Raw genomic sequence first — 25,801 nt, 5'->3', positions numbered from 1 at the left:
GCGAGCTGTCAGGATTTGGCGTGGTTTGCAGAGCCTCCTCCATTTGAAGTTCATTTTTTTCTTTTTGGCACTTCAAATGCTCCGGGGGCCTCCGAGGTTGAGAACCAGGTTTGTCAGACAGAGAGGTCAGACCGGGGTTACTGATGCTATCTCCGGGAGGGGAACTGTCATCACTGGGCTCAGAAATTATGGAGGGGGTGCAAATGGGGGACCCTGGGAGCTGGTGTTGCTGGTTCAGAGATCCCGGAGGGGCTTCTGCTGGTGCTGGGATTATCCCAGAGCAGAGGTAGCCCAGGAGAGGAGGGTAATGTTGGAGGGCACCCGGCAGCTTCTGCTGGTGCTCCTGTTAGGAGCTGGAGCTGCAGCCTGGTGCTTTGCTGGAAGGATTGCCTGTGCTGTGGGGTTGTTGGATCAGTCCCCACCTGAGCAGAGCTTGTAGGAAGAGTGAAGGCAGACAATGACGTTTGCTTCTCTTTTCTTTCTGATCTGAGAATAAATGCCATCTTCATTTCCCTTTCTTCAGAAGATGAGCGTTGTCACCTCCATGCTGTACTCCTGTTCTGTAGATTGGGCTCACAGGCACCAGGCAGCCTCTGTCATCCACCAGAGCCCATCCAGTAAGAAATGATGTGGGCTGTTGTGTACCAGAATGGCACGGTAACAAGGAAGGCCCTGGAATTCCTCTTTGCTACCTGGGAAGGGTTTACTTCCAAGTCACTTCTGTCACTGCAGGAACTTTAGATTAATTAGTAATTTTTGTAGTGGTAATATTGCATTGTATATGTTCATAACAATCTGTGACAAAACCACTTTCTGGAATGGCTCCTTAGCAGTGTCTTTCTGCGGTGATCAAACTTCATGTAAGCAGAAGTTTTCTCAGTAATTTATCACACAAAAAATCTGAATTGGGAATGACTGTGCTGCTGACTGCGCATACAGTGATGGATTGTCTGCTCCAGAACATTTACATTGTGTTAAAATGGCAATATGAATAGGTTGCTCAGCAGCAACAATACGTACAACGCTGTGCAGGATGTAAACACAGGCTGGCACACAAACACTCCTGGCATTAGAGAGGTTCTAACCTGGGAGGATGGGATCCATGAGGGGGGCACTTTTATCCACTTTGTAATTGTAAATTCCCTTCTCGTAGGGCCTCACTGGTAACAAGATATATATTGAATTAGCTAAGCAGTTAATTGATGAAGCTAAATGTGTGCCTGCAATAATGGACACAATTCATCCTTGGTGTCCAGTAACACCAGGGAAGTCAGTGAAGTCAGTGAAATTACACCAGGGTTGAATTTGATTCCTTCTGTCTTTGCTTATCAGGAGCACAACTTGCCCAGACATCTTATGGGGAAACATTTGCCTTTGGCTGTTTATACTGGCTATGCTTAAGATTTGGAAGGGGAGGGAAAAAAAAAAGCAGCCGTAGGAAGAAATCACAAAAATACTTTGTGTAATGCCCTACCTTCTTTTTCTCTCTCCTTTAATAACAGGGCAGCACGCTGAGGAAGCGGAAGATGTATGAAGAATTCCTGAGCAAGGTCTCCATTTTGGGTCAGTTGCCCTTTGGACTTGCATGTTAGTTCCTCTGTTGTACATGTTGGCTGAGTGAATTTTGGTCTTTGATGGCATGATGAAAGCAGCAGTGGTCAAACAGGAGATCTCACAGCTGCACCGTTTCCTAAGGAATGAAAGTGTAAAGAGCCCTTTTTAGGACTTGTTTTTCTCATTCTTTAATAAGCACCGAACATTTCTTTGAAGGGCAAATCTTTCCTTAAATATGTGAGCAGACACGCACTGGTAACCTTTCAGTAGCTGCTGCTGCAGTAACTGCATGTGGATAGAAGGGAAAGCAGTACAGAGTGATGAATTTGTCCTAAAGTCTGTTGCATCCTTCCAGGTGGCAGGTGAGAAGCTTTTTCCTGCAAGAATCCTGTATTTATGTGCGCTAAGCAAACTAACCTCACAAATCAAAACGGGCTGATTTTTTTTTCTTCTGTGTCTTTTACAGCCTCTGTCTCACATTCTTAAAACATCTGTTTAGCTTCTTGTCCTTGGATTTTGTTTCCCTTTGATTAATGTGATAGCCACGAAATTCAGACATGTTCTTGATGGCCTTCAGTAGGAAAAACAACAAACCCATAATGCCGGACCAATCAATCACCATTAGCAGAACAGAAACTTCTAATAAGGAGGACGGTGTTAGTCAGTGCAATGAAATGTTGGTTCTGTATGAGAAACATCATGCTTCTACCAGGGCTATTTTGAAAAAACAGTTGAGGATTTATTGCCTATATAATTAAAGTATTTATCTTCCAATTTAAACGCTTTTTGCTTCATGCTTATGATATTCCTCTGTGATTTGAGCTTATGCACCTGAAATATGAGAGTCTTCATGAAAATAGACCTGAACTCTGGAGAGGTGCGCGAAATATTCAACTGTATTTGTGTGCTTAAAGTTAAGGCCAAGTATATAGCTTACTCAATAATGAAGTTTACATCATTTAAATGCCTTCTTTTATGCTTAATTTAAAACTTTCTAAAGTAACAGCGTAAGTTACACCTAATTACAGTGAGTATTTAAAGAAGAAAGCATCTCTGCACCTGTACTAATAGGAAGCAATTACAACAATGAGACATCTCAAAACAATTTCAGAGTAGAATAGTTACTCAAAGATGCACTTCCTCAAGCACGTGGTTTGCAAGGTTGTTATATCCTACTTTGTAGTACGGCTTTTCAAACTCAGTAAAAAGTGAGTGAGGACTTCAAGACTTGAGCCTTTTTTAAATACAGAAAAACACCGGACGAAATAACACATCATTTCAGGAACGGACAGAATTTAGGTGAGATGGTTAAGGATTTATTTCATGCATCTGAAAAGTAGATGTCAGCTGGCAAACAGAAGTATTTTAGACATCTCAAAGTGGTACTAGGAAGTCAACTTCACCTCATGCCTCAATTGGTCAGAACTTGGTGATTTATTGCTGAAGAACATCTGCCTGTTTCATCGAGATATTTTTCAAGGCCTGCCTAGTGTCTGTAATTACATGTATAATTGTAAGAACATAGATTTGTATGAGGGCTGCTCTGAAAGTAATGCCTCCTGTTTTGTTATGTTGGCCCACAATGGCAGAGGTGGATGTTGGTGGGATGGCAGCAGAGGCTGAACCTTCCCACCAATATCCCACTGCATTTTGTGGCCGTGAGACAGATGGCAGCAGAGGGGCACTGTGACATAATGGCATCTGGCATGGAGGTGAGTATGTAGCAAAAGTGTGTCATTGAATTCCTCTGTGCAGAAAAAATGGCCCCCTCTGACATTCATCAACACTTACTGAACATTTCTGGAGGCCGAGCAGTGGATGTGAGCACAGTGAGGGGTGGGGTGCGTTTCAGCAGTGGTGACAGCAGTGGGAAAGACAAGCCATGTTTTGGGTGGCCGTGCACAGCTGTCACACCACGAGATGAAGCGCATCTCAGTCAGCTCATGTGCACGAATCAGAAGATGATGATCTTCTGTGTGTGGAGCTGAATATTGGCTTCACTGCATCAGAAATGATGGCAGCAACATTGGAAAAGCAGGTGTTTCCCACAAAAGCGCACACAGGAACAGAAAGAACACGATATGCAAATTTTTTCAGGGCCTGTTAAACCAATACAAGGCCAAAGGTGATGGTTTCCTGGATTGCATCATTACTGGTGATGAGTTGTGATGTCACCACTGTGAGAGTCAAAATGGCAGCCCTTGGAGCGGCAATGTGTGAGTTCCTCATCCAAAAAAAAGTTGAAGATGCAGCCCTTAGTGGGTAAAGGGATGTGCACTGTCTTGGGATAGGAAAGGGGTGATGCTTCCGGACAAACAGGCTCTTGTTCATCACTGGTGAAAATGCACAGCTAATGGTGATGACTTTGTTGAAACACTATTTTGTAGCTGAGAATTTGCTCATTCAAATAGTGTTACTGTGCTCTTTGTAGCTATAGTAGTTTCCATAAAAATAAATAGGAGGCATTACTTTCAAAGTGACCTACTTATTTTTTTAATCTTTTCCCTGGCTTTTAATTAAATGAACAGTAATGAATTTAAATGTGCAGTTTAGAAATTAGAAAGATTGGTCTACTTTCTTTGTTGCTCAAACTTAACTCTGCAACTCAAATGTAAAGTTTTATCATGTACAAAGTTCCATATCATACTCTGCTTGCAACGACCATTAACCAATGTATTTGTAGTGGTATAATTCCTTTAGACAAAAGAGAGACGCTTCGTGACTAGAGCTGGAATTAGCTTTGAATTTTTCATAAAGGCAACTGAAGAAGTTTAAAGAGATTCTTTCTTTTCATTCTTAATTACTGAGCTCTTTCTTTAAAAAAAAGAAAAAAAAAAGAAAAGAAAAAGCCTACTCTAGTCTGTATGAAAGAGTTTTATGCTTATTTTTAGTCAAACAGAGCACTGTTTGAATGTTGTATTGACAATACGAGCTTGGAGTTTGATACTGATGGTTCTACACGAAAGGCCACAAATATACCAGGAGAGTCCATTAGTGATTATAGGAGGGAAAAATATTAGGAGTAATTATTTCTTAAGCTGCAATAGAAAATGTGTAGAAGTGTAAAGAATTTGTGTCAAGCATCTCAAAACTTACCTTTCATGCATTGGTCACCCATCTAGGCTTGTTAGACTCCGTGCGCTCTTCGGGCTCAGCCAAAGGGCTTTTGGGATTTTAGGGAACAACTCTTCCACATTCCCACAATGCTTCTGAGCTGTGTATTGAACAAACTGGGAAAACCAGAGTGTGAGCAAGCAACCCAAGTCTAGTCTTGTTGTCAGAAGCCATAGAAGCCACTTAAAATTGTTCAGTAATTCCTGATGAGTTATGCAAGAATCATTAGAGCTCTAGTATATGACTTTTAGCTCAACTTTTGAAAGCCACGAGAGCTATATCATTGTGTTATCTTTTCTTCTTAATAACTTTTAATCCTGTTGCTTTTCTCACTCAAATCTGATAAAAAAGGCAGAAGTTCAAACACAGTTAATTCTCTTGAATTCTCATGCAAAGAGGCAAAATAAAGAGGCACAGATTACCGTCCCTTATCTTCCCAAAGGCAGGACAGATAGAATTCGTCCCTTAGAAAGGCACTGGGAGGAAGCCAGCAGGTCAGTGGCCACTCTGCAGCCTGCCTTCTGCCACGCAGGTATCGGGGGGAATGGCGGCAGCTGCAGGTAGGCGATAAGGACACAAAGCCACGGGAGCCAGGCTTTGTGAGTCCCTTTACTCATAAAACAGACTGTTAATAATTGCTTATTGAAGTTTACTTTGAAGTTTTGTAGCTTTTTTTTTTTTTTCTTTCTCTGAGTGGCAGAAGGAAAAGAAAAACGGTTCTTACACTTTTGTGTGCCGTCCCAATGGCCAAAATTGCAAATGAAACAGAGGTGCAGCCTTACCGAGCCAGACTGAGCCCCACTGCCGCGCATGCTTACAGGGACTTGTGTTGGCTCCAGTAGCTCCTGATCTCATCTTTTGGATTAGCACCTTTGCAGTGCTTATTTAGAAGGCCGTCGTTAACCATCCGAGAGCTGAAAAGACACCAGGACTTGTTCTGGCATCTGGGGCGGGATGTGGTAGGAGAGGATCTCAGTGGTGTCTCAGAGCAGCCCCTGGGCTGCTGCAGTGCACCGCAGCATCGGGGCAGCGCAGAGCTGATCGCAGACCTCGGGAACTGCAGCCAACTATTCCTGTCCAACTTTTAAGATTCTTATCTGAGTGATTACTAAAGTCTAAGGCACAATGAATAAATGTATTCATGTTTCCCAACTTGAGGTTCGTGCAAAGTGCCTGGATGAAAGAAATGTTGCTTTTATAACAGAACCAGGCATATCGGAGCTGTCAGTTTAGATATGAATCTTCAGCCAAAGTTAGAATCTTTTTATAATAAAGTTTTATGATCTTCAATATTTTAGAGTCCCTGGATAAATGGGAGCGGCTGACAGTGGCTGATGCGCTGGAACCTGTCCAGTTTGAAGACGGAGAAAAAATTGTTGTGCAGGGAGAGCCCGGTGATGACTTTTTCATTATTACTGAGGTAAGCTTGGCACCCTGATCAGCTGTGTCTTTTCCTGGTAAAGATCAAGACTTTGTATTAAAGACATTTGGTTTCAGTTTAATCTCGTACTTCAGCATAGATCTGAACTAACTCCACATAAACCAGGAGAATTACTCAAACTTCAGAGGAATTCAGACACCAGTTCTGTGGAAATATCATAAGTGAGCGGGGCAGTCCCTGGTTTCCAGGAAAATGTAAGGCACGGAGGAATTTTGAGGTGTGTCTACTGTCTTTACCGTTTCTTTTTTGCTTCATTTTTTTGATTATTCCAAACTGTCAATACTGTTACAAGGCTGGCCAGCCACACGGCGCGTTGATCTTTGTTCCCAAAGGGACTTACAAGGGAAATTACAACGAACATCTGTAGACTGGAACAGGAGACCTGATCTGAAAATGGATCATTTGTTCTTTGTTTTGCCTTAAACTCAGTCCAAATGCTGGAGCCATTTTCTTGTTTACTCTCACACAAGCAGACAGATCTGTCAGGCAGCTGAAAATACTGACATCTTATTGGGAGATTATCTGACACTTCACTTGCACCATCTCATTTCTGCAAGCAGATGCTGATGGGATTTCTCCTCCCTCTCTGACATAAATATTTAGGTCCTTTGTATCTCGCACAAATTCTTAAACACTGTGATTTTAACAAATTATAAAAAGGCAAAGGACTAAGGATAACAAGACAGCATAAGGATATGACTGTATATGGATTGAAATAGGAGTTTGGGACGTATTTTTCAGTGCCAGCTGTGAATGCTCATACTCAAATCCATAGACTGGCATATGGGTGTGTGGTGTCAGTTCAAGTGCACGTCTCAGGCCAGGTGTTACATGAGCAGCAATCAGGCAGCGGTGGCATGAGGGGTAGTAGCTATCTGAATTTCTCTGGTGAGAGAAAGTGGGTCAGATGGATGTAATGAAGCTGGTGTCACTGTGTTGCCTTAGAATCCAGTTGTATGTACACAGAATACATCTTGGTTTCCATCAGATGCTGTGTTATGACATGATTGTTTGCAGGAAAGAGACCCTGTGCCACGCAGATGATAAGGAGCTTGCACAGCACCCATTCCAAATGGTTTAGCAGCCAACAGGTTTTCCTTTGCTGCTTATCTGTGCATTTTTGGACAGGTGCCTCTACCCAAGGCAGTCAAAATTTGGTTCATAATCAATATATGACACTTAAAATTCCATTCTTTTTTCCCCTCTCGAGTGCTGGATGCTGGTGTTGAAATGTGTATTTGATTTATGAACGCGGTTTCTCTCCTGATGCTCACAAAATTGTCAGTGCAAATAACCACACCTGCAGAGCACACAGTTACACACTGAGGAACTTTAAATATGTGATGAGCCTTCACATCAATAGTGAGGGAGTAAAACCAGATTAAATATTACTTAGGTGTTGGTTTTTTTTCATTAATAAGATCTTTACTATATAAGAAGAATTGAGGAGCTACTATGTCTCTTTGGAAATCCGAAAATTTTATTTCTATGAGTATTATTAAGCATCTAGTTATTCCTTGCAGCAGCATGAGACAAGAAAAACCTGATTTTCTTAGCCATCAAATCCCATATGGAAAATTGGCAGCTTGCTGAAGAATTACCAAGGGCCTTTTATTTTCCCCCTATGAAGGAACAGCTGTCAAGACTTGAATGAGTAAAAAAGTATTAGCACTGCATGCTTTGTAATCATAAAGTATCTGCTCACCTCACCCATCCACTGTAAATCTTGCATAGTTTCTTTCTTTGGAAATTGCCTGTATTGTTCTGCATTAAGGAATGAACATCCAGTTATCAGCTATTTCTTGTGCTGCAGAATTATTTGTGTCTGCTCACAGAAGATTCCAGATTGATGTTTTAAACCTGATTTCACAGGAGTTTGCATCTTTGATGTTAGATTTTTCTGCAGGAGATTTGATTCGAGCTACCGGGAGCACTTTATGCTACAGACTTTGGTTGGAAGCTGCTTTGTTGTCACAATATGTCCAGCAGTCATTCGAGTCTTTCGTATGCTTATTGAGTTTTGTGGCTGTACAATCCAGAACACTACAAATGCAGCCAACACACTGAATGCACACAGAAACCACTGCATGCATCACCAGGACGCAGCCTCCTTTGAAGCCCAGTATGTGCAGTAGTACAAAGCTAAACTTTGCCACAGAATTTTTGGGCAAGATACCGAGTTATTACAAAACGTGGTTGGATACTGATTTATTACAAAGCGTGGTTGGTTGTGGGATGACTTAGACACACCAGTTACCAATTTGTAAGTCTTTGGTACAGCCCCAGCGGTCACCAGCAGCACAAATCTTGGTTCCAGGTGGGACCTTGAGATTCCTGTCCTAGAAGGTTCTCGCAGACAGCAAGGACAGCGCGTGCTTTTTCAGTTGTTCGCACTGTTGTCTGTGATCTCCATGAATTGCTCATCTGTGGTTAGCCCGCGGTGCTGCCTTCCTCGGTGCCATCCTGCGGGATGCTGCCTTTTACATCTCCTGGTCCTGCAGAAGGACATTGCCTCCAGGGGAGCTGGCACCCTCGGGATTTGCAGCCTGAAGTGCACGTGGTAAACACCTCTTGAAAGGGACGCGCCCAGATTGACCAGAAAATTCCTGATTGAAACCAGGAGCATCATCCTGGTTACTGTGGACAAAAGTATGTAGGCTCCCTTTTCTGCCAGTCAAGCAGATTCACCTTTTCCCTTTTTTTTTTTTCCAAGAATAACCTTTCTTCATGACTTTCTGTCCTGCATCTGCCTCCAGACCGTGGCAGGGTGCAGGCTGTTTGAAGCACAGGCTCTGTGCATGGAGATGCAAAGGCTGCAGCATGAGCTCAGCAAAATTAATAGAATGACAGAAAATGTGCGTGGGGAAAAACCACGGGAAACCAGGCCTTGTAAGTCCACTGCTCACAAAGCTGTTTGTGGTCATTTTCTGGTAAAAATCTAATGGGAATATCACCCTGAGATTGAAGGACTGCTCTGGTTTTTCAGCCGTTCTGTGTTCACAGGCAGCAGTACGCTGTTTTCTTGCAGCAGGTTGGGTGTTTTGTTCATTTACGCAGCCTTCAACAGGATTTAGTGCAAATATTTAAAGGCTGCAATTTTTTCCAGCAGTAGAAACTTTTTTAATGTTTGTACCGTGCCCCTTAATTTGAAGATAGGCTGAGAAATGAAGGCATGCTTACGGAAGCAAAGTAACCGCTTTTGTGAGATTGATTTACTGCACTTGAAACTGGCAATTAAGAAAACAAAAAAGAAGCAGCCCTGCAGTTTTTGTGTTTTCAGATATTTCCAGGTCTCAGTTTCCCACTATGCTTTTCACACAACAAACTCGGGCTTTCCCAGACCAGACAGATGTGGAATGTATCTGTTGGATTCCAAGGTCATGGAATTATCCCATATGAGATTCCTGGCACAGAGGTGAAAAACTTTAAGCACCGTGAAACAATTGTTGCCATAAAGAATAATATTTTGGCAAGCGTAAATCATAACAGATGTACAGTTTCTAACAAATAAATTTGCAGTTGTATTGTACACTGCCACACTGTGTACCCAACAGTAGGGAGGATTTATTCATCTGACTTCAGATAAAGCAAATATTTTTAGCTAGTGTTTTAAAGTGGCAGCTTGCAAAAGCGTGTGAGCTTTGCGGAGTTAAACATCCCAGGAAACGCCAAGGCCCTTTAAATGAAATGTTGTTTGAACGGGGGCTGATTTTTGTTCCCAACTCGTGCTTTGCCACTGACTGCAGTACAAACAGGAGTTCAGGCCGGTTTAGTGGTGCTGCGGGACTGTCAAAAGCTTTTTGCTGTTGTCTAGGTTACTGAACAAGGTAGTGACTATAGTATTAAAAAGAGAGGTTAGGATCATGTACCATTCTATAACTTCAGCTTCAGGCTTGGCTTTATGGCACTGCACCCTGAAGAAGAGCCCAGAATGCAGCTGCCAGAGCTGCTGGGATCCGGCCCCGCAATGCCCCGCTGCGATTCCCAGCTCCCACCCCTCCCCACGTCACATCACTTGGATCCGCTTGCCCCTGCTGGGCACCATCTCCGGCACACACTTAGTGTTGTGAGGCTCGCTGGATGTGCTCAGAGAGTCTTCCCGTATCGGTCGCATACTGAGAGCTCGCTGTGCTGTTCGTTTGCTGAGCTGCTGCCATATGGCACTAATTCTCCATAAAGTTTGACATGGCTTAAGAAAAATGCACACACAGATGCAAACGTGTGCAGGTGTGGGAGGGGAGGACTGCAGGGAGAGCGCCCGGCCACACCAGCTTGTGCTTGTCCTTAGCGTGCTGTCCGCGCTGTCATCTCCTCCGAGGACAGCTTGGTTCAAGTGGTGCCTAAAGCAAAGAACTAAAACCGCGTGAGAAGCAAAACAATTCCCATTAATTGTTGGTTGAGCTGCCCAGCGATAACATTGCAGCGGTCTAAAAATAAAAGATCTAAAAATAAAAGATAATTGGCAGGAGGAAGTTCAAGGAGAAGTGAACCCATTGTATCAAGCAGTTTCACATTACAAATTTTACTTGAAAAAAAAAAACTTTAAAACCTACTTTTTTTTTTCACTGTAGGTGAGTGTTGAGTTAGAGTGGGTAGTTCCAGCCTCCTCTGTAACTCTTGTATGAAGGGCACTGAAAAGGAGCTTGGGATTGGTGCTCTTTCCCGTTGTCCTGGTGGCTATCAGAGCAGCCTGCAGGCAGTGCTACCCACCACACACCTCTAATTCCACATCAGTGGGAATAATCCTGATGACACTCCATAAAGGTGTGCAATAGCTGAATGGGAAGTCCTATTAAGTATCCATTAGTACTGAAACTAGGGAATGGGAATAGCAAAATAGGAAAATAAGGGAAAATGTTCACTGACAGTGCAGAAATCCTTCCAAAATTAGTACAGAGAGCTGCCCAATTGATAGAGATCAGTTGAATGAATTGATAGTAATTATTGATCCAGCCAAGAATAGTGCTGATCACATTCAAAACAGCTTGGTGCCTGCTGGTGGGCTGCTAGTTGTCATGCTGCTGTTGACATTTCCAGTCTGGGCCACAAACTGGTCCCAGTCTGGGCAGGATCCACTGCGAGTCATTGTGACTGCTGAAAGCACGCTTGAGATACTGTCCTGTAGGTGAAATCAGCATTTCCAGCCCTGCTGACGCTCTTGGCACACTGTGGAGCATCTCTGCACAAATGCCTTGTTAGGTGGAACGACATTTGGTAAACCCTTTGTGCTATGGTAATGTGAAGGAGCGGAGGAAGATCCTTGGGCTCACTTGTCATAGAATTGGGCCCTTTCGTAGGAAAAGGAGGCTTGAGTCTTAAATTGCACAAGAAGTATCTGAAGATTTATGATTTAAAAGCTCTTTAAGAAAAAAAAAAGAAAAAAAGAAAAAAAAAAAGAAAAATAATGGCCCAATTGTTTCCTGCTTTAAATTGTTGCTCTTTGACATTCTAACCCAAGAGAGACCCCTTTGGCACCTACCCCTACGACAAGCAGGAGAACTACAAAGCAAACTTCTTCCGTACAGTTAATGAAGTCACTGCCTTAGGCACACTCTGCTATCACACCTGATAATCTCTTTAAAAACACAGTGTGATTAATTATTAATTAGGAAGATGAATGTTGTCTAGAGAAGGAGTTTCAAAGGCTGCAATCCGAACTGCTTAGCGTTACCGGGATTTTGTTGATACTGAGTATGTTTGTTAAGGGCAGTCTACAGCAACTCCTCATATGCCTAATAAACAAAATATACCTAATAAGCAGAGCCAGCAGTTGCTAAGAGCTCTGTAATTTGCTTGTTTTTAACTATGGAGACATTGGTTTCTTGCAGAGCTCTTGCAGGAAAGGTAGTCTGAGTTTTGTCACTATCACCTGGCTGCGCTCACGCAGTCGTGTTTCCATTTGCCCCGCTGCAAAGTTCGTCTGCGTTCAGGATAGGATTTTTAATGGCCAGCTGACATCAAAGATAAAAAGTGAGGCATGTGATTGGGTGCCATCCTGCCTGGGGCTGGAGATGAAGTGTTTTGCTGAGCCCAAGTGACTAAAATACAGGTTTAGTCCTCCGGCTCCTGCTGAATTCACTTTGGGTTCTGTGAGCGATGGATCAGGCTGCGTATATGTAAAATCTTGAGCATACCCTTCTCTCTCCTCTGTTGGAAGGGGCCAGCATTTCGTGGTGGGCGAGTGGCTGCTCCCCTTCTTGTTCCACCAGCAGCGGAGGAGCTGTGAGTGATGCAGTCTTTGGTCCTTCCTTCCAGCTTTCTCCAGCCCTCTGATATCCATGGCAATGCAGGCTCCTGCAAAATCCAAAACCTCAGGAGTGATGTGTGCTGGATCATTTTCTTAACGATTTTGTGAAACTTCAGATTAGCCAATATTTCTAGTCTATTTTAGAACTTTGCAGATTTTGTTCCTCATTTGCGGCAGAAACCAGGACAACTGTATGTAAATTCTGTGAGTTGCTATGAACCCAGAGATTGGAGAATAACGTATAATAGTTTAAAAATGTAAGGTTAAAAAAGTACTGTCAAACCAGTCATGACTCAATCTCTTGTCCACAATCAGAATTAAGGCCTCTTGCATCATCCTTCTCCAACACCGTTCTGTTTAGATAGTTCTTATTACTGAAAAGAAGCTTTTTTAAAAGGAGTCTGATGGGTAGGAAAACAATTTAAAAACAGTGTACACAGCCAGCATTTATTTATTGAACACAAATTCTCACCTGGTTTGCCACAAGCACATAACCTTCTGTATACATAGGACCATATAGTTTTGAGAGTGGTGATTACTGTGGTATAAAATGTATGTAACCTTTTCATCTACTTATTTTATCTTAGATACTTACCCACATGTCTTACTCAAACATCTCATGAACTTCATGGAGCTGATGCTCAGTACACCTGTGTGTACATGTAAGGTGTACACCTTTCATGTTCCAGTCCGAATCAAAGACACAAGAGTTAAGAGAGTTTGTCATTCCTAGTGAAAAACAGGCTGAGAATAGGGCACCTTGCGGGTCTGGGTCTTCATGGTTTCTCCTACAGAAGGCCTAAGGCAGAGAGGTGTGAGTTTTATGGCCAGGATCCCAGGCTGCTGCACCAGCTGACCGTCCTTGTTCCTTCACATTAGATTTTACTGCACCCAGATGATGGGTGCTGTTTTCTACCGCAGCTTATGTGGAAGTCATTTGCACTTTGTACTGCTGACTAAAATTTGTTTATTTCTTCCCTTGTTTTTGCATGATAGTCTTTCATAAGTCAAAGGTTGGCAACTAATAAAAATCCAAGATTGTTTTCTGGCTAAAGGAATTTTTGCAGCGTCTTTGGCTACGTAGTTCAAAGGATTTGTCTTCTCTTGGAAAGTAGCCCTAGAACTGCTGATCCTCAGCTGTAAAATCAAAGCCGTCCCGGGAATGATGCTATCAGCAGTCCCAAAGGGCTGCAAGGGGAGCTGAGGAGTGACATGCTAGTGGGCTTCCAGGACGCTGTGACTGAGAGCGCTGTGTATGCCAGAACCTCGAGGTACATGCAGGGCTTTCTGTGTTACCCTGTCTCACTGGGACATCAGTAAACTTACGTCGTAAAGCAAAGCATTAGGAAGATGCAGTGCAGCAATCCTGTTCTCAAAGGTTTAGAAGCACTTCTCTTTGCACCTGCTACATGCAAAGCAAAAAACAATGCCTGTGGAAGTTTCCCCAGTTCATTTCTGACATGGCAGCTTGTGTAGGAGTCTTCAGTCTCATTCAGCTGTAATTTAAAACATCTGATTTGTGAACCCATAAATGGAAGTTTTTTGCTGGACGTTGAGTCACACCCTGTCCTCTTACCACTATAGAATATGTGGAAAATGGGAGATCATTTGGTGTGCAGAGATGTAGAGCCCAGCGTTAATAATTGTCTGTTTCCTTCTTCATACATACATCCATTTGAATTCTCATCAAAATCAGCATGTTAGGTTTTCTTCATGTTCAAGACTGTGACTTTTTATGTACATAATACTTTAAGGCATAGTTTTTGTTTTGAGTGCTCTGTCTTTAGTCTTGTTCAGTGGAATCTGCTGCCGTGGAGGTCTGGAGAAGCAGCGGAGGTTCCCACCTAATGAGGTGCCTCTGTGAGAGTAAGGAGAGCAGCCCGGGCTGTTTACCCCTCAGTGTTTTCAGGAGGTTCTCAGGATCCTTATCAACTCTTCTGGCATTGAAGACAGAGCTCAAAAGCCCTGATTCGAAGTACTTACCCAAACTGACCAAGAACACGGTAAATGTAAAGTGAAATGAAGGGCATCTCTGTTGGGAGTGAGGGGCTCTGTCATTAGGCTCACCTGAGGAATACTCCTCTGTCTTTAGACAAAAATACTGCCCCATAGGCATGGCCTGGAATATAGTGGTGTCCAGCCTGGTAGGAGAGAAATGGAGGGTTTCCTGATTCCAGGTGGAGCTCAGCCCTTTCTCTGGATCATGTTAAAACTTCCTGGGACGGCTTTTATCCCTCCTCTGCAAAGATAATGTTGAGATGACTGGAGTAATACGCCCCCGAGGGCTCGGCCATTAGCTTTATGATGTGGATTTAGAGGAACGTGCAAGGCTCTCTGCACTGTCCTTCAGAAACAGGCATCTTTGAGAGATTTTTTTTCCTGCTTAATTTCAGAATCAGAAAATGTGGTCCACAAATACTCAGGATTCACCAACTGACGGGATGATAAGAAAGCATCCCACAGGGGTTTTCCTGATCTCCATGATAAGTCCCCTTTCCCCTTCCCCAGCTTTACTCCAAGTTTGGCTTCTTGCTCCGGAGCTCTTGCCCTGGCTGGCCGCAGCTGCCAGCCCAGCCCTGCTCACAGCATTAGCGCTCAGACTTTAATGATGTCTGTCTGAGACTTTTGCTTGGTCTGATTACTTCAGTATCTACAGAATGTTTTCACAAAGAAGCAGATGGTGGTAGGAGTAATTGGGCCGTGAAACAACATCAACAGCTAAAACCAATTTTCACCAGAAAGGATTTGGTGGGCAGGGTGAGGGAGCTGCGCTGTTTGCGTGTGCTCTGCCTTGTCTCTGACACTGCCCGGTCTGTAGGTGGTAGCAGGCTGCACTGCCTGCTTCCAGGGCACGGTAACTGGAAGGGCAGTCACAAATATGAACAGTTGATGAATAACCCACATTAGAGTCACTTTTATGTTGACTCTGTGGACATTTCCTGGCTTCGGAGAGAGTAAAGATAATGGCTAGCTTTGTAGAAAGAATCTCTAAAATGCAACATTTTTTTTTCCTTTGTGACTTTTATTGCTTTGTACGCTGACATGTCGGAGGGAGGAAAACAGTGCATTGTTGCCAATAATCCACAGCGCTTGGCACAGACAGCCTTTAAAATCTGGCACCGGGAAGAATATTAATTCAGTTGTTTTCCCACAGAAGCTACTGATTAGTCAAGGCCAAGTATCCCTGGGATGATTCATTAAAACCCAGCGCAGAGCCCACCTTTACTGAGCAGATCTGCTTTGTGTCACCACCGCAACAGGTGGATGGGATATGTAATAAGAGGGGCAGCTAGAATTCTAAGAGCAGAGAAAAGAATGCGGCTGGAGCCCAACGCCTGGCGTCTTCCTGCCAGCAGCAGCTGGGCAAAGCCAGGGTGAGGGGCTGTCCTGCGCCCAAGGGCCGCTCTCGTCACCCCTGTGCCTCCGTCTCCTCACTCCCAGGCCTCCCAGTGCCTGAGGGCAACTGGGGGATGGAGAAGCAGTGTAGGGCTGCCATGCCCTGAACCTGGGGATGTTTCCTGCTCTGCACTGCTCCCCTGGGAGTTCGGCCCTTGGTGAAGGCCCGAGGCTCCCGCGGTGTGGATGTGTCAGACACCTGCAGGCCCAGCTCTGCTGCTGCGCCTCAGGGGCAACGCTGTGAACTCAAGAGACTGCAGAGCTTCACGTTTTGATTTTGAAACACCTTTCAACAACGACAAAAAAGGGTTTCCCAATTTTTATTCTTCGTGCAAAACCGCTTTGTTTCACCAAAGTGTTGCAGGGCAACCTGTCCATGAGGCAAAGTGCAGCTGGAGCAGTGTGTTCCAGGTCTGCTGGCTCTGCACTACGTCTGCTGCTCTCTCTGCCTGAATCCTGTCTTGTCCCGTCCCTTAACATTTCTTGTACTTCAAGGGGAGTACATTCAGACGCAGAGCATGTTTAACGCAGATTGCCTTACAGAAATACCGAAGGGGAAGATTGCCTGAGATGAACAAAATGATCTAAAAGGTCTTCCCATGTCAAATGTCTACGATTTTAAATAGTAAATGATCAAGGCAAAGGCATTTCCTGGTGATTAATGGCTGGCTGGGTGTAGTCATGTCTGGGCCTTAACCCCGGCCTCTCGTATATCCCTAGGAAATGCCCTGTGGCTCAGTTGATTCTGCTGTTTTAAGCTACACTTGGTTTATGATTGATTGTCATTTTTAAAAGCACCTTTATGTTGGTGGCTATTTTGGTAGCTGCTTTAGACAGCTTTGTTCCTCTCTATCGGGTGTGGATGTTATTTCTAAAGTGGTGCAAATGTGCCTAGAGAGCAGAATGGATGGAAGTTGAGATGTCCGTGCAGTAGTCTCATGCAGGTGGGATATAGCTGCACTTCATTTAGTAGCAGAGCTCAGGTGTACGGTTCATGCTGGCTGGGAAGGACCACTTGCTTCCCACCTTTGCAGAATGGCGGTGTGCATTAGTGTTCTTGGAATTATAGCTAATAAAAATATGGCACACTAATGTTATAATGTTATAACATTATGATGAGTATGTTATGATAACCATATGCATTGTCACTGGAGTTGCTGCAGTGTAAAGGTAATTTGTGCAGCAGTGCTCTCTCTCAAGATCACAGAGGGGTCACAGTGCCCCATGATTCCCCTTGTGCTGCCTTTGGAGCTTATTTGACATTGCACTGCTGAATCTTAAAGATATTGCCAAGGTGGTGGCTTTCCGAAAATCTGCTGGAATCAGTGAAAAGTTTCCAGACTCACGCTGAATTAAAAGGCCTGAGTGTGCAAAGAGTTGTATCTCTGTGTTCCAAAGCTGGCAGTAGCTGATGTTTCCAACTTGGACATTGTCTCATCTCTCACTGTAAGCTGCACTGAGCCATGGATGGAGGAAAGAACGCGCTAGAGATAAGCAACCTGAACACCCACTTTGAACCAAAGTTGTTTAAGGTTTCGTATAAAGGCAGCTGAATTGATTTAAATGATCGTTTTTTAAAGTCTTGCCTGCAATTAAATAAAATACTCCCAGAATCATTCCATGTGAACAGAATCATTCTGTGTGAAAGATCTTCTGATTCATTCGCTGTCTGCTATTGCTTCCATTCAAACCAGTAGGAGTCCTTACTCGGAGTCCTGTGTGATTCACCATGTGTACAGGGATTTTTTATGCCACTCCACAGCTTCTTCCTTCGTCTTTTGTAGCAACTCTGCAAAGATTTAATGGCAGCATATAATGAGGGTTTGTGTTACTGTGGAGTAAGGGGAAACTTATCTTTTGAATGGGAGTGTGTGGATTAACAAAGTGAGAAAGAGCAAAGTTGTGTTCATAATAGCGACTGATAGAGTTAATAGCAATAGCGGATGGAAAGGCTTGACCTTTTTCATCACTAATTCTATAGAAAAACTACTGCATTGCTCTTTTCTAGTGAATTGTGCAGAGGAAAACGAAGTAGACAAGAAAAGCCTTCAGAGCTCAAAACTAGGATAGAAGTGCAACAGGAAATGGGGGAAAAACCTGTCTGCCATTACATTTCTTTTTCTTAAAGGTAGAATTTTATTCCGTATACTAACTGTATCAAAAAGGCATAGACATTGACGTTGCATACACTCATCATGGAATAAATATTCTTCAATTTTAATAATGATTAATATGTCTGTATGGAGCCTCACTATATGTTTTAGTGATTGCTGTATCTTTGAAGTGGGAGGTTTGACCAGTGGGAACAGAACATCAGCAAGTCTGACTTTTAAACACCAAAGTTGAAAAAGGAGGGCTCAGGCTCCCTTCCCACCTGCGTCCCTGGTACCCAGCACTCGGTGCCCAGCGCTGCACCGTGTCGTGCTGCTGGGAGCGATCCCATCTGATCCTCCGAGCTTCCTCTGCTGGAATGGAGGAAAAACTACAGGATTTCCCCTCTAACCATCTTGTTGAACACTTGCCTTTTATAGCCAGGCTACTCAGGCCAACTCCTGGCTACAGGATTTGCACTTAAATATAAAAATAGAGCTCCTGAAGCAGTCTGTGCTTCTGAGTACACGTGAGATCAGGCATGGGAATCTTCACGTTGATCCAGATGTCTCCCTCACCCAAACGGTCTGAGAGTTTAAAAGTGAAACATCTATCAAAATCTCATTACTTTGGAGAGGGTGGGAGCTCATGGATTATAAACCTTATTTTTTATATCTTAAATTATGGTGCCGTATCTAAGCCATAAATTTTTACAAAGCAAACTGCTGATGCACTTGAAAGACATGAATAAGTGCTCTCAGCATCACGGCAGAACTGTTCCAGAGGGAGTGAGCAGGTGCGTGGGGTGAGGCTGCCAGAGAGTGCTGATGGCACGTTGCTTTCGGAGCTGCTACTCCTGTTGTTTTTGCAATAGGATGCCTCTGTTTACTCGGAGGAGAGGAGGGGAGGTTAGTGATATCGGTTCCTGGGAATACAGGCACTCCCCAGCGACTGAAAGGGAATATTCCTGGATCCACTGAAGATCATTTCACTCCCGAGTGTCTGCTAGGAGAAAGACATGCCTGTCTGCTTTCGGTTTCGTATCATCACAAAGTGCTGATTTATTTAATGGTGTCAAGCTTCTTCACAGTGTTTGAGCACGTGCTCTGAAAGTTCTGCTCTGCGGCGTAGGAGGCTGCAGTGACTCGCAGCGTACAAGACCGTGTTTTAAATTGAGCAGCACTAAATAGCCTGATCCTGCAAATCTGGGATTGTGCAGTTTGTTTCACAGAGCCAGTTTCTGTGTGCCATTTAAGGGGAAATCTTTTCCGCTGAGACCAAATGCCGCTGGGGCTGAGAGTGATAAGCCCCTTGAATCCTTGCTAGATCATGCCCGTACCTCCCAGGACAGCGCCCAGGAGATTTACTGAGCGATACCATTTCTGTGAGGCAGGGTTTGCTCGTGCACGAGAAGGACAGAAAGCTCAAAAACTGCATTGGAAAGATTTGAGAAATAAACTAAAGTGAGCCATGAAACCTGCGATGAGAGCAAGGGTGGGGGTCAGCACCTAAATAATGCGATGTGAGAACTTCATTAAGCGTATAGATAACAGTTCCGTATTATTCTAGTTTTGCCCTGCTTATACTGCTCACGTCCAACTGGACTCTTCCTCTAACACACTTAGAATAGCGTTGTTCCCAGAGATAAGATACCTAAAGTGAAGGTGATACGGGTAGATAGTGTTACATGCATCTTCTTTGTTTCGCGGTGGGGTCGGCCTTCCCGTGCTGCAGGATGTGCCGTGGGGCTGTGCCTTGTGCAGCAGCTGAGCCTGGCAGCCAGGTGCTCGCTGTCTGGGAGTCAGGAAACTTCTTTTGCTCCGTGATAGACCCGTTCTCCCTGGGCAACGGGAAGAGCCGATGTGACTGTTAAAACAAGAGTGGAAAAATATGTATCTGGAATACGCGTTGCTTTATCCTGCCAAGCCGAGTGTTTATTGTGGAGGCCAGACACATCTGTCCTCCTCCAACAGATAGCATGGTGTTCCTTGGATTAAAAAGGCCAACTGTAGTGGAACAGTGGAAGAAATTGCTTCAGAAGACTGACTTATTGAAACCCTATATCATGCAGGCCCTGTCAAAAAAATATTAACCACAATAAAAGCTTACACAAGGGGAGATGAAAGCAATATTGCTTGATGTTGTGATTACCTTTATGGCAGCGTGCTCGAGGTGAGCAGCGGGGAATTGACACCTTCTCTCATTTGACCTGAGCAGTCAATGTGATTACTTTGGGGACTTTTTTGTTGTTGTATCTAATAACACATCTGTAATAAAAGTTGTTAAAAAATAGTTTTGGGAAAGAAATGAAGACGTGGATTGCAGACAGCTACTCAGGTCAAGGGGTTAGGCTTTTGCCAGGCTCCAGATGCGGACTGAGCAGAGGACAGGGGCTGGAAGCGGTTCTGAAGCTGATCCCGACTCCATAGCTCAGGCAATAAGGACAGCATCGAGTTGGGCCCATGAGCTGCACCTGATCTGAAGTGGGGCCAGAGAGAGGTTAGTACGTGCTCTGTCCCCTGCGTGAGGTGTTTCTGAGAATGCTGCCCAGGGACGCGTGTTCTGTTGTGAACGCTTGCAGGAAGTACGAATAACAAAACTCATTACACCATCGTTGCCTTTTCATCCCCTTGCAGATTTACTGGAAGACCTTAAAAAACAGCAGCTTTGGCGAAACAGTTTAGTTATATCAAGGATAAGGAATTCTTGCTGGAAACTTGACAGGCACCAGATCACTTTCTTACATGGAGTCCTTTCAGTTACTCTCGTGGATAGCCTTGCACGGGCTGTGGGTGGTGTTATGTGCATGGCATGCCTTAGCCCCAAGCTAACTCCCCAGAAGTCCAAAGTCAACCTCCCCCCGTGTGTTTGACTTATTTCTGAACACCTGGGAGCTGATACCGGAACAACCTTGCCCAGCTGAGGTACCGTGCTTGTGCAGGTTGTGCCTCGTGCCATCAGCTGCCCGGCATACCGAGAGTGAAGACACGGAAGCCAAGAAGAATTTTGCATTTGTTTTCAAACAGACCAGGGTTTACAGGCCTGGTGTGTATTAAGGATTTTTTTTTAATGCTGGTACAGCACGGGGGAGGTGGGGTGGAATGGTAAATTGTCATGGCCTGTATAATGCAGTGACAGTCTGATGTCTCATAATTTATACTTAGCACTGATTGCTGCTAATGGGCAAAATGAGAAATTATGACTTCTCATGTATCAGATTAATTTGATGTACATCCAAGTACCTATAAAAGCCATCAGATGCTCAGCACCTATCAGATGGTACTTGCCCATTATTTTTGGCTCTGGTTCCTGCCATCATCAGAAATAATGTACCTCTTCATTTGTACAGCACAGGAAGGTTACATTACAAATTAACCTAGAGAGTGGCCCAGCAATTCATAAATTACACCGGCTTAAAAATAACCCTGTTATGAAACAGGACATGATGGAATACAACGCTATTGCAGCATCTTAGTAGTGCTTGTTCAGAAGTAAGCAAATTACAATAATTTGCCAAATAATAGTGAATATTCTGGGCCCCAGGTCCTAGAAAAGCGAAAGGAGATACCTTGTCTGTTCCCTTCCAAAATCATGATGCCACAAATAATTTAAGATTTCCTCCAGGTTAAAATATTTCTGCATGTAAAAGCCCTTTGAAGGTTTCAATAGAGTGTTACTGAGCTGTGACATGTACTGGCACGTGTTGAGCACTGCGGTTTGTAGCGGGAGTGGAGACAAGGCACATTCCATCTCCCAAGCAACTGACTCACAGGTGTCCAGATCACTAAAGGCCGCTACAAGAACACCTTCTGTTGTACTGAGCATTAAAAACTGCCTTTGCCAACAGTCTCAGCGAGAGAGCCAGTGAATGGTCAGGTGAAGAGTGAAGTCTAGGTGCTGTCTTACAAATTCATGTTCCAAGATAGTACTGGGAAAAGTGCCTTTTTTATTCCTTATGGTGAAAGTCTTTCCTGCGTCACTTGTAAGGTTCTGCATCCACTCACAGCATATTTTTAAAGTATATCAAAGGATACATCTGCACAGCATAATGAGCAGTAGTTACTGAATTCTGTCCTGTTCCTCTTGTCTTGTGTGAGCTGAATGTCTGCATCCAGACAATGCCACATTCATAAGAGTGGAATCAAGTTTGCCATACTGCTGGATTTTTTTTTGTATTATTCAATTCTTTTTATTCATGTAGAAGAAATTGACCGAGGTGGTCATCTCTCCCTTAGCAGAACGAAAGGAGTGTGATGTACACTGTACTCAGTGCTTCCCAAAGGGATAACAGGGTTGAGAAAAGCAAGGTAACCTTATCATAGAATCACAGAATCAACTGAGTTATAAGGGACCTTTAAAAGCCACCTGGTCCCACTGCCTGCACTGAGCAGGGTCACCCACAGCTCCATCCCACATCCCACCCCCTGATCTTGTGTGTCTGCAGGGATGGGGCACCGCCGCCACTCCGTGCACCTCACTGAGCTCTTCTGCTCTTCTGTTCCCAGGGCACAGCCTCCGTTCTCCAGCGCAGATCTGATAACGAGGAGTACGTCGAGGTTGGAAGGCTTGGTCCATCAGATTATTTTGGTAAGAAAATTCAGCGTAAATATGGCTCAGAAAAATAGCAACTCAAATTGCATGGAGCAGTTGTTGTCTTCATTAGTGTTCTACTCTTTAACGAACAAGGGGTTGTTCCTAGGTCAGCTCCTACTTTCAGCAGTGCTGAGAGATATCACTGAAGCTGAAACTATTCCTTGGTTTACACCAATGTGGCTGACAGGAGACAGATCCAGAATCAGCAAAACAGTCTGAATGCATTTGTTTTCAAAGGCATTTTACACGCATGCATTATGCATGTGTAATGCATTTGTACTGTCAACAGAATTATGTAAAGTGTCTATCAAGATAGCATAAAGGGGTATGTTCTACAACCGAAGCAGCTGCATGGTGGCCTCAATGCGCACCCTCCAAAGAGGAGGAGGAGTGACGGTGTGTTTGTCCCCGTCCCCAGGTGAGATTGCCCTGTTGCTCAACCGGCCCCGGGCTGCGACGGTGGTGGCACGCGGACCCCTGAAGTGCGTGAAGCTCGACCGGCCCCGCTTCGAGCGAGTGCTCGGGCCCTGCTCCGAGATCCTCAAGAGAAACATTCAGAGATACAACAGCTTCATTTCTCTCACTGTCTAAATGATTCCTTTTGGAAAGCTGCCTTTGTGTGACCTCGTGCACTTACATTTGCTCTGTGCAGCTCCATGGCTTTATCAAGAAAAAATAAAAGGTGTGCATTTCATGTGTATTTTTTTCTGTTATGTCACGCACTGGATGTCAGTTCAAATCTTATGTATCATTTAAGAAAGAAGGCAACTGATTGCATAAGACTGGCTTTGGGAAAGTGCTCAGGGAAGAGCAGGCTTTTGGCTTGCAGGCAAGATTTATACCTGTTGTTGGATCGTGCAGATAAAACTGTGTTTTTAACTATTTAAACTACAGATGGATGTCTCTTTCCCTCATTATCTTACACCTATTCTTAAAGTCAGTCTTACTCACCTTTCGTCAAGCTTCTTTGATAAAGTGATGTCCCTCTGCCTGTCACTTCTGTCAGACTTCTCACTGGTTAGGGACTGGAGGTTGCCGAAATCCACGTGGTCAGTGGCAGTTTTGCAATTGAAGAGGGAAGGTTAGAGAAAGGTTTTGATCATTCCAGTAAGCCGAGGAAAAGTAGAACTTTTGAGTCACTTTGTGGTTTAGAAACAGGGGCCATACTCCTCTGTGTTACCAGCCCTTTCGGGTCTGCTTTGTAGCTCCGAGGAGATGCTAAGGCAAACAGTCTGCTCCGGCCCTCGGGGTGAGGAGACCAAGGGGCAGCATTTTGTCAGATGCCGGATGGAGCCGTTAGGAGCCAAGTTACCTGACCTCGCCCTTTCTTATGTGAGGGTTCGCATCAGATTCCTTAAAAGTCACTGGGAGCTTCTTCACTGAACCAAGTGTGCTTGGAAACGTATTTATCTGCACCAGTGTCCTCAGCCGCTTCTCTGAATAGGATATGGAATGCTCAAGAGATGGTGGCAGGTGTAAAGCAGCAGTTCGATAGGACTCTTTTACATAAAGTCCAGTTATTTCAATTCAAATGCCTTTTTGTAGTGTGCGACCGGCCAAACACGTGCTCCAAGATGCTGCCTCCTGCAGAAGACGTGCATGGCAGAACAAAAGGCAGCAGGAGCTGCAGCAAGCTCCATGTGCCCACAGCCTTGCTGGCAGCTCTTGCAGCCCTATGCAGATGTGGGTCTCGAGCAGAACTTCTGCAGACCCAGCCCTTGCTGCGCTGTGCAGCCCTCCAGGTTGGGATCATCCAAATTATTCTTTGGGGAAGCTTTTCCTTTGAAGGAGAAGTTTTCCGTGCTAACTGCCGCAAATCTCTGCATCTCCGCTACCCTAAATAGCACTGCCCACCTTTCAGTTGCAGCAAAACTGTATTTCTTCTTTACGATAGCATTACTCTGAGCAAATAGGAACTTTCCATACCTTTTACATGCCAAAGGTTGTATGATGAAACGAGGCAGCAACCTTCCTTCTGAAACTACAGGTGTTAGTTAAGAACTTGTCTAAAATTACCCACGCTGACGTGTAATTTGCTCTCTTTTTCGGAGTTAACAAAGCGAACCTGGCGCTTCCCAGCACCAGGCTCTCGGGCCAGTGTCCCAGTGCTGCCCACTGCGGTGGGAAGGAGCTCCCGGCCTGCAGTCAGAGTCCTCTCATCACTTCAAGGTGCTTAATTTATTTCAGCGCATTTCCGGCGGTCCTGCCAGTGCATCTGAGTTGCTACTATTTATTCTGATTGCGTTGTGCTTCTTGCACGTGTTATTTATTAAACACGACCGTTCACGTTTCTCAGCCTTGCGGTTCTATGCCATACATTTATATGGGCAGACGCCCATTAGATAGGTCAATAAATGTGTATGCGTTTGCAAAACCTTCTAATTTCCTTCACTGTTTTTGTATTCTCTTGTGCTGCTTCTAAGACATATTTTTAAAGGTTACCGGTCACGCGTGTATGTTACTTAACCTATTGCATTTCTGTTGTATTCGTAAAAAAATTGTGATGATGTTTTGCATAACATGCAAGATACATTCATTGTTACTCACCAAGTTGTTACCTTCACTGCTTAGAAGTTACTTGAGCACACACACAGAACGGATTCTTTGCTTTAAACCTTCACAGATCATGAAAAATACGTTTGAGTGATGATAAAAGCAAATTCAAGAGAAGTGTGATCGTTCAGCACCAGGCTTCCTATGCTTTAAGTGGAACAAAATGATCTTCTATGACATTTTAAAGATAATTGTAATATTTGCAGTGGATGATGGGATAGAATTACAGTATGAATAAAATTCTTCTACGTTATATGTGGCCATTGTGGGTTCATTAATACTGGCAGTCTGTATGAATAGCAGTTATGTTCTAGTTAAAATCTGCCTATCGCAAAGAGTTTGAACTCTGCTGAAAATAATAATCAGATGCAAAGGGACAAGAAATAGACCAAGAATCCCAGCGCTCTATATATAGTAATGGAAACCAAACTGGTGTTCTGGGGGATGAGCACGAAGAAAAAAAAAGTCTTGTGTTTAAATGTACCCATATATATCTATAGGAAGAAGCGGGGGTTCGGCGTGTCTCTCCGCTCATCACATTGCTGCACCAGGACCGAAGGGCTGGGAAGGGGCAGTCGGCACAGCACGCTCACTGCCCCCACCTGTGGGCCCACTGGGCTCTGGGGGGCCATGGGCAGAGGTGCTGTGGTCCCTGCTGGGCTCCGGGCAGGGCTTGTGGGCGGCTCCCAGCAGCGGGGCTGACAGCTTGCTGTTTCTGGAGCGTGTTATTTTCCCCCTTTGCTGTGATTCAGGCGGGAAGGACTCATCTTTCCAGAGATTACTCACGTTATGTAGTAATCAAAAGTGACCAC

The 25,801-nt window shown here is 44.3% G+C and overlaps 1 protein-coding gene and 1 long non-coding RNA gene across 2 annotated transcripts in view; both read left to right on the top strand.

Moving 5' to 3' along the window:
• The window catches only part of PRKAR1B (protein kinase cAMP-dependent type I regulatory subunit beta), a 93,219-nt gene extending 67,977 nt beyond the window's left edge, over positions 1-25,242 (top strand). The window contains exons 8-11 of the mRNA XM_021411942.1: positions 1,503-1,563; positions 5,967-6,088; positions 22,349-22,430; positions 22,855-25,242. Of these exons, the coding sequence (XP_021267617.1) occupies positions 1,503-1,563; positions 5,967-6,088; positions 22,349-22,430; positions 22,855-23,027 (438 nt within the window). The 3' untranslated portion in view covers positions 23,028-25,242. The remainder of the gene's footprint in view (positions 1-1,502; positions 1,564-5,966; positions 6,089-22,348; positions 22,431-22,854) is intronic.
• LOC110405994 lies at positions 1,571-2,334 on the top strand. The gene is made up of 2 exons (XR_002443191.1): positions 1,571-1,916; positions 2,021-2,334. It is a non-coding gene; the product is annotated as an uncharacterized LOC110405994 (long non-coding RNA).

Source organism: Numida meleagris, chromosome 13 (assembly GCF_002078875.1).
Source record: "Numida meleagris isolate 19003 breed g44 Domestic line chromosome 13, NumMel1.0, whole genome shotgun sequence".
Taxonomy (NCBI): domain Eukaryota; kingdom Metazoa; phylum Chordata; class Aves; order Galliformes; family Numididae; genus Numida; species Numida meleagris.
The sequence above is the reverse complement of the archived record's forward strand: the minus strand, read 5'-3'. Positions and strand labels throughout refer to the sequence as shown.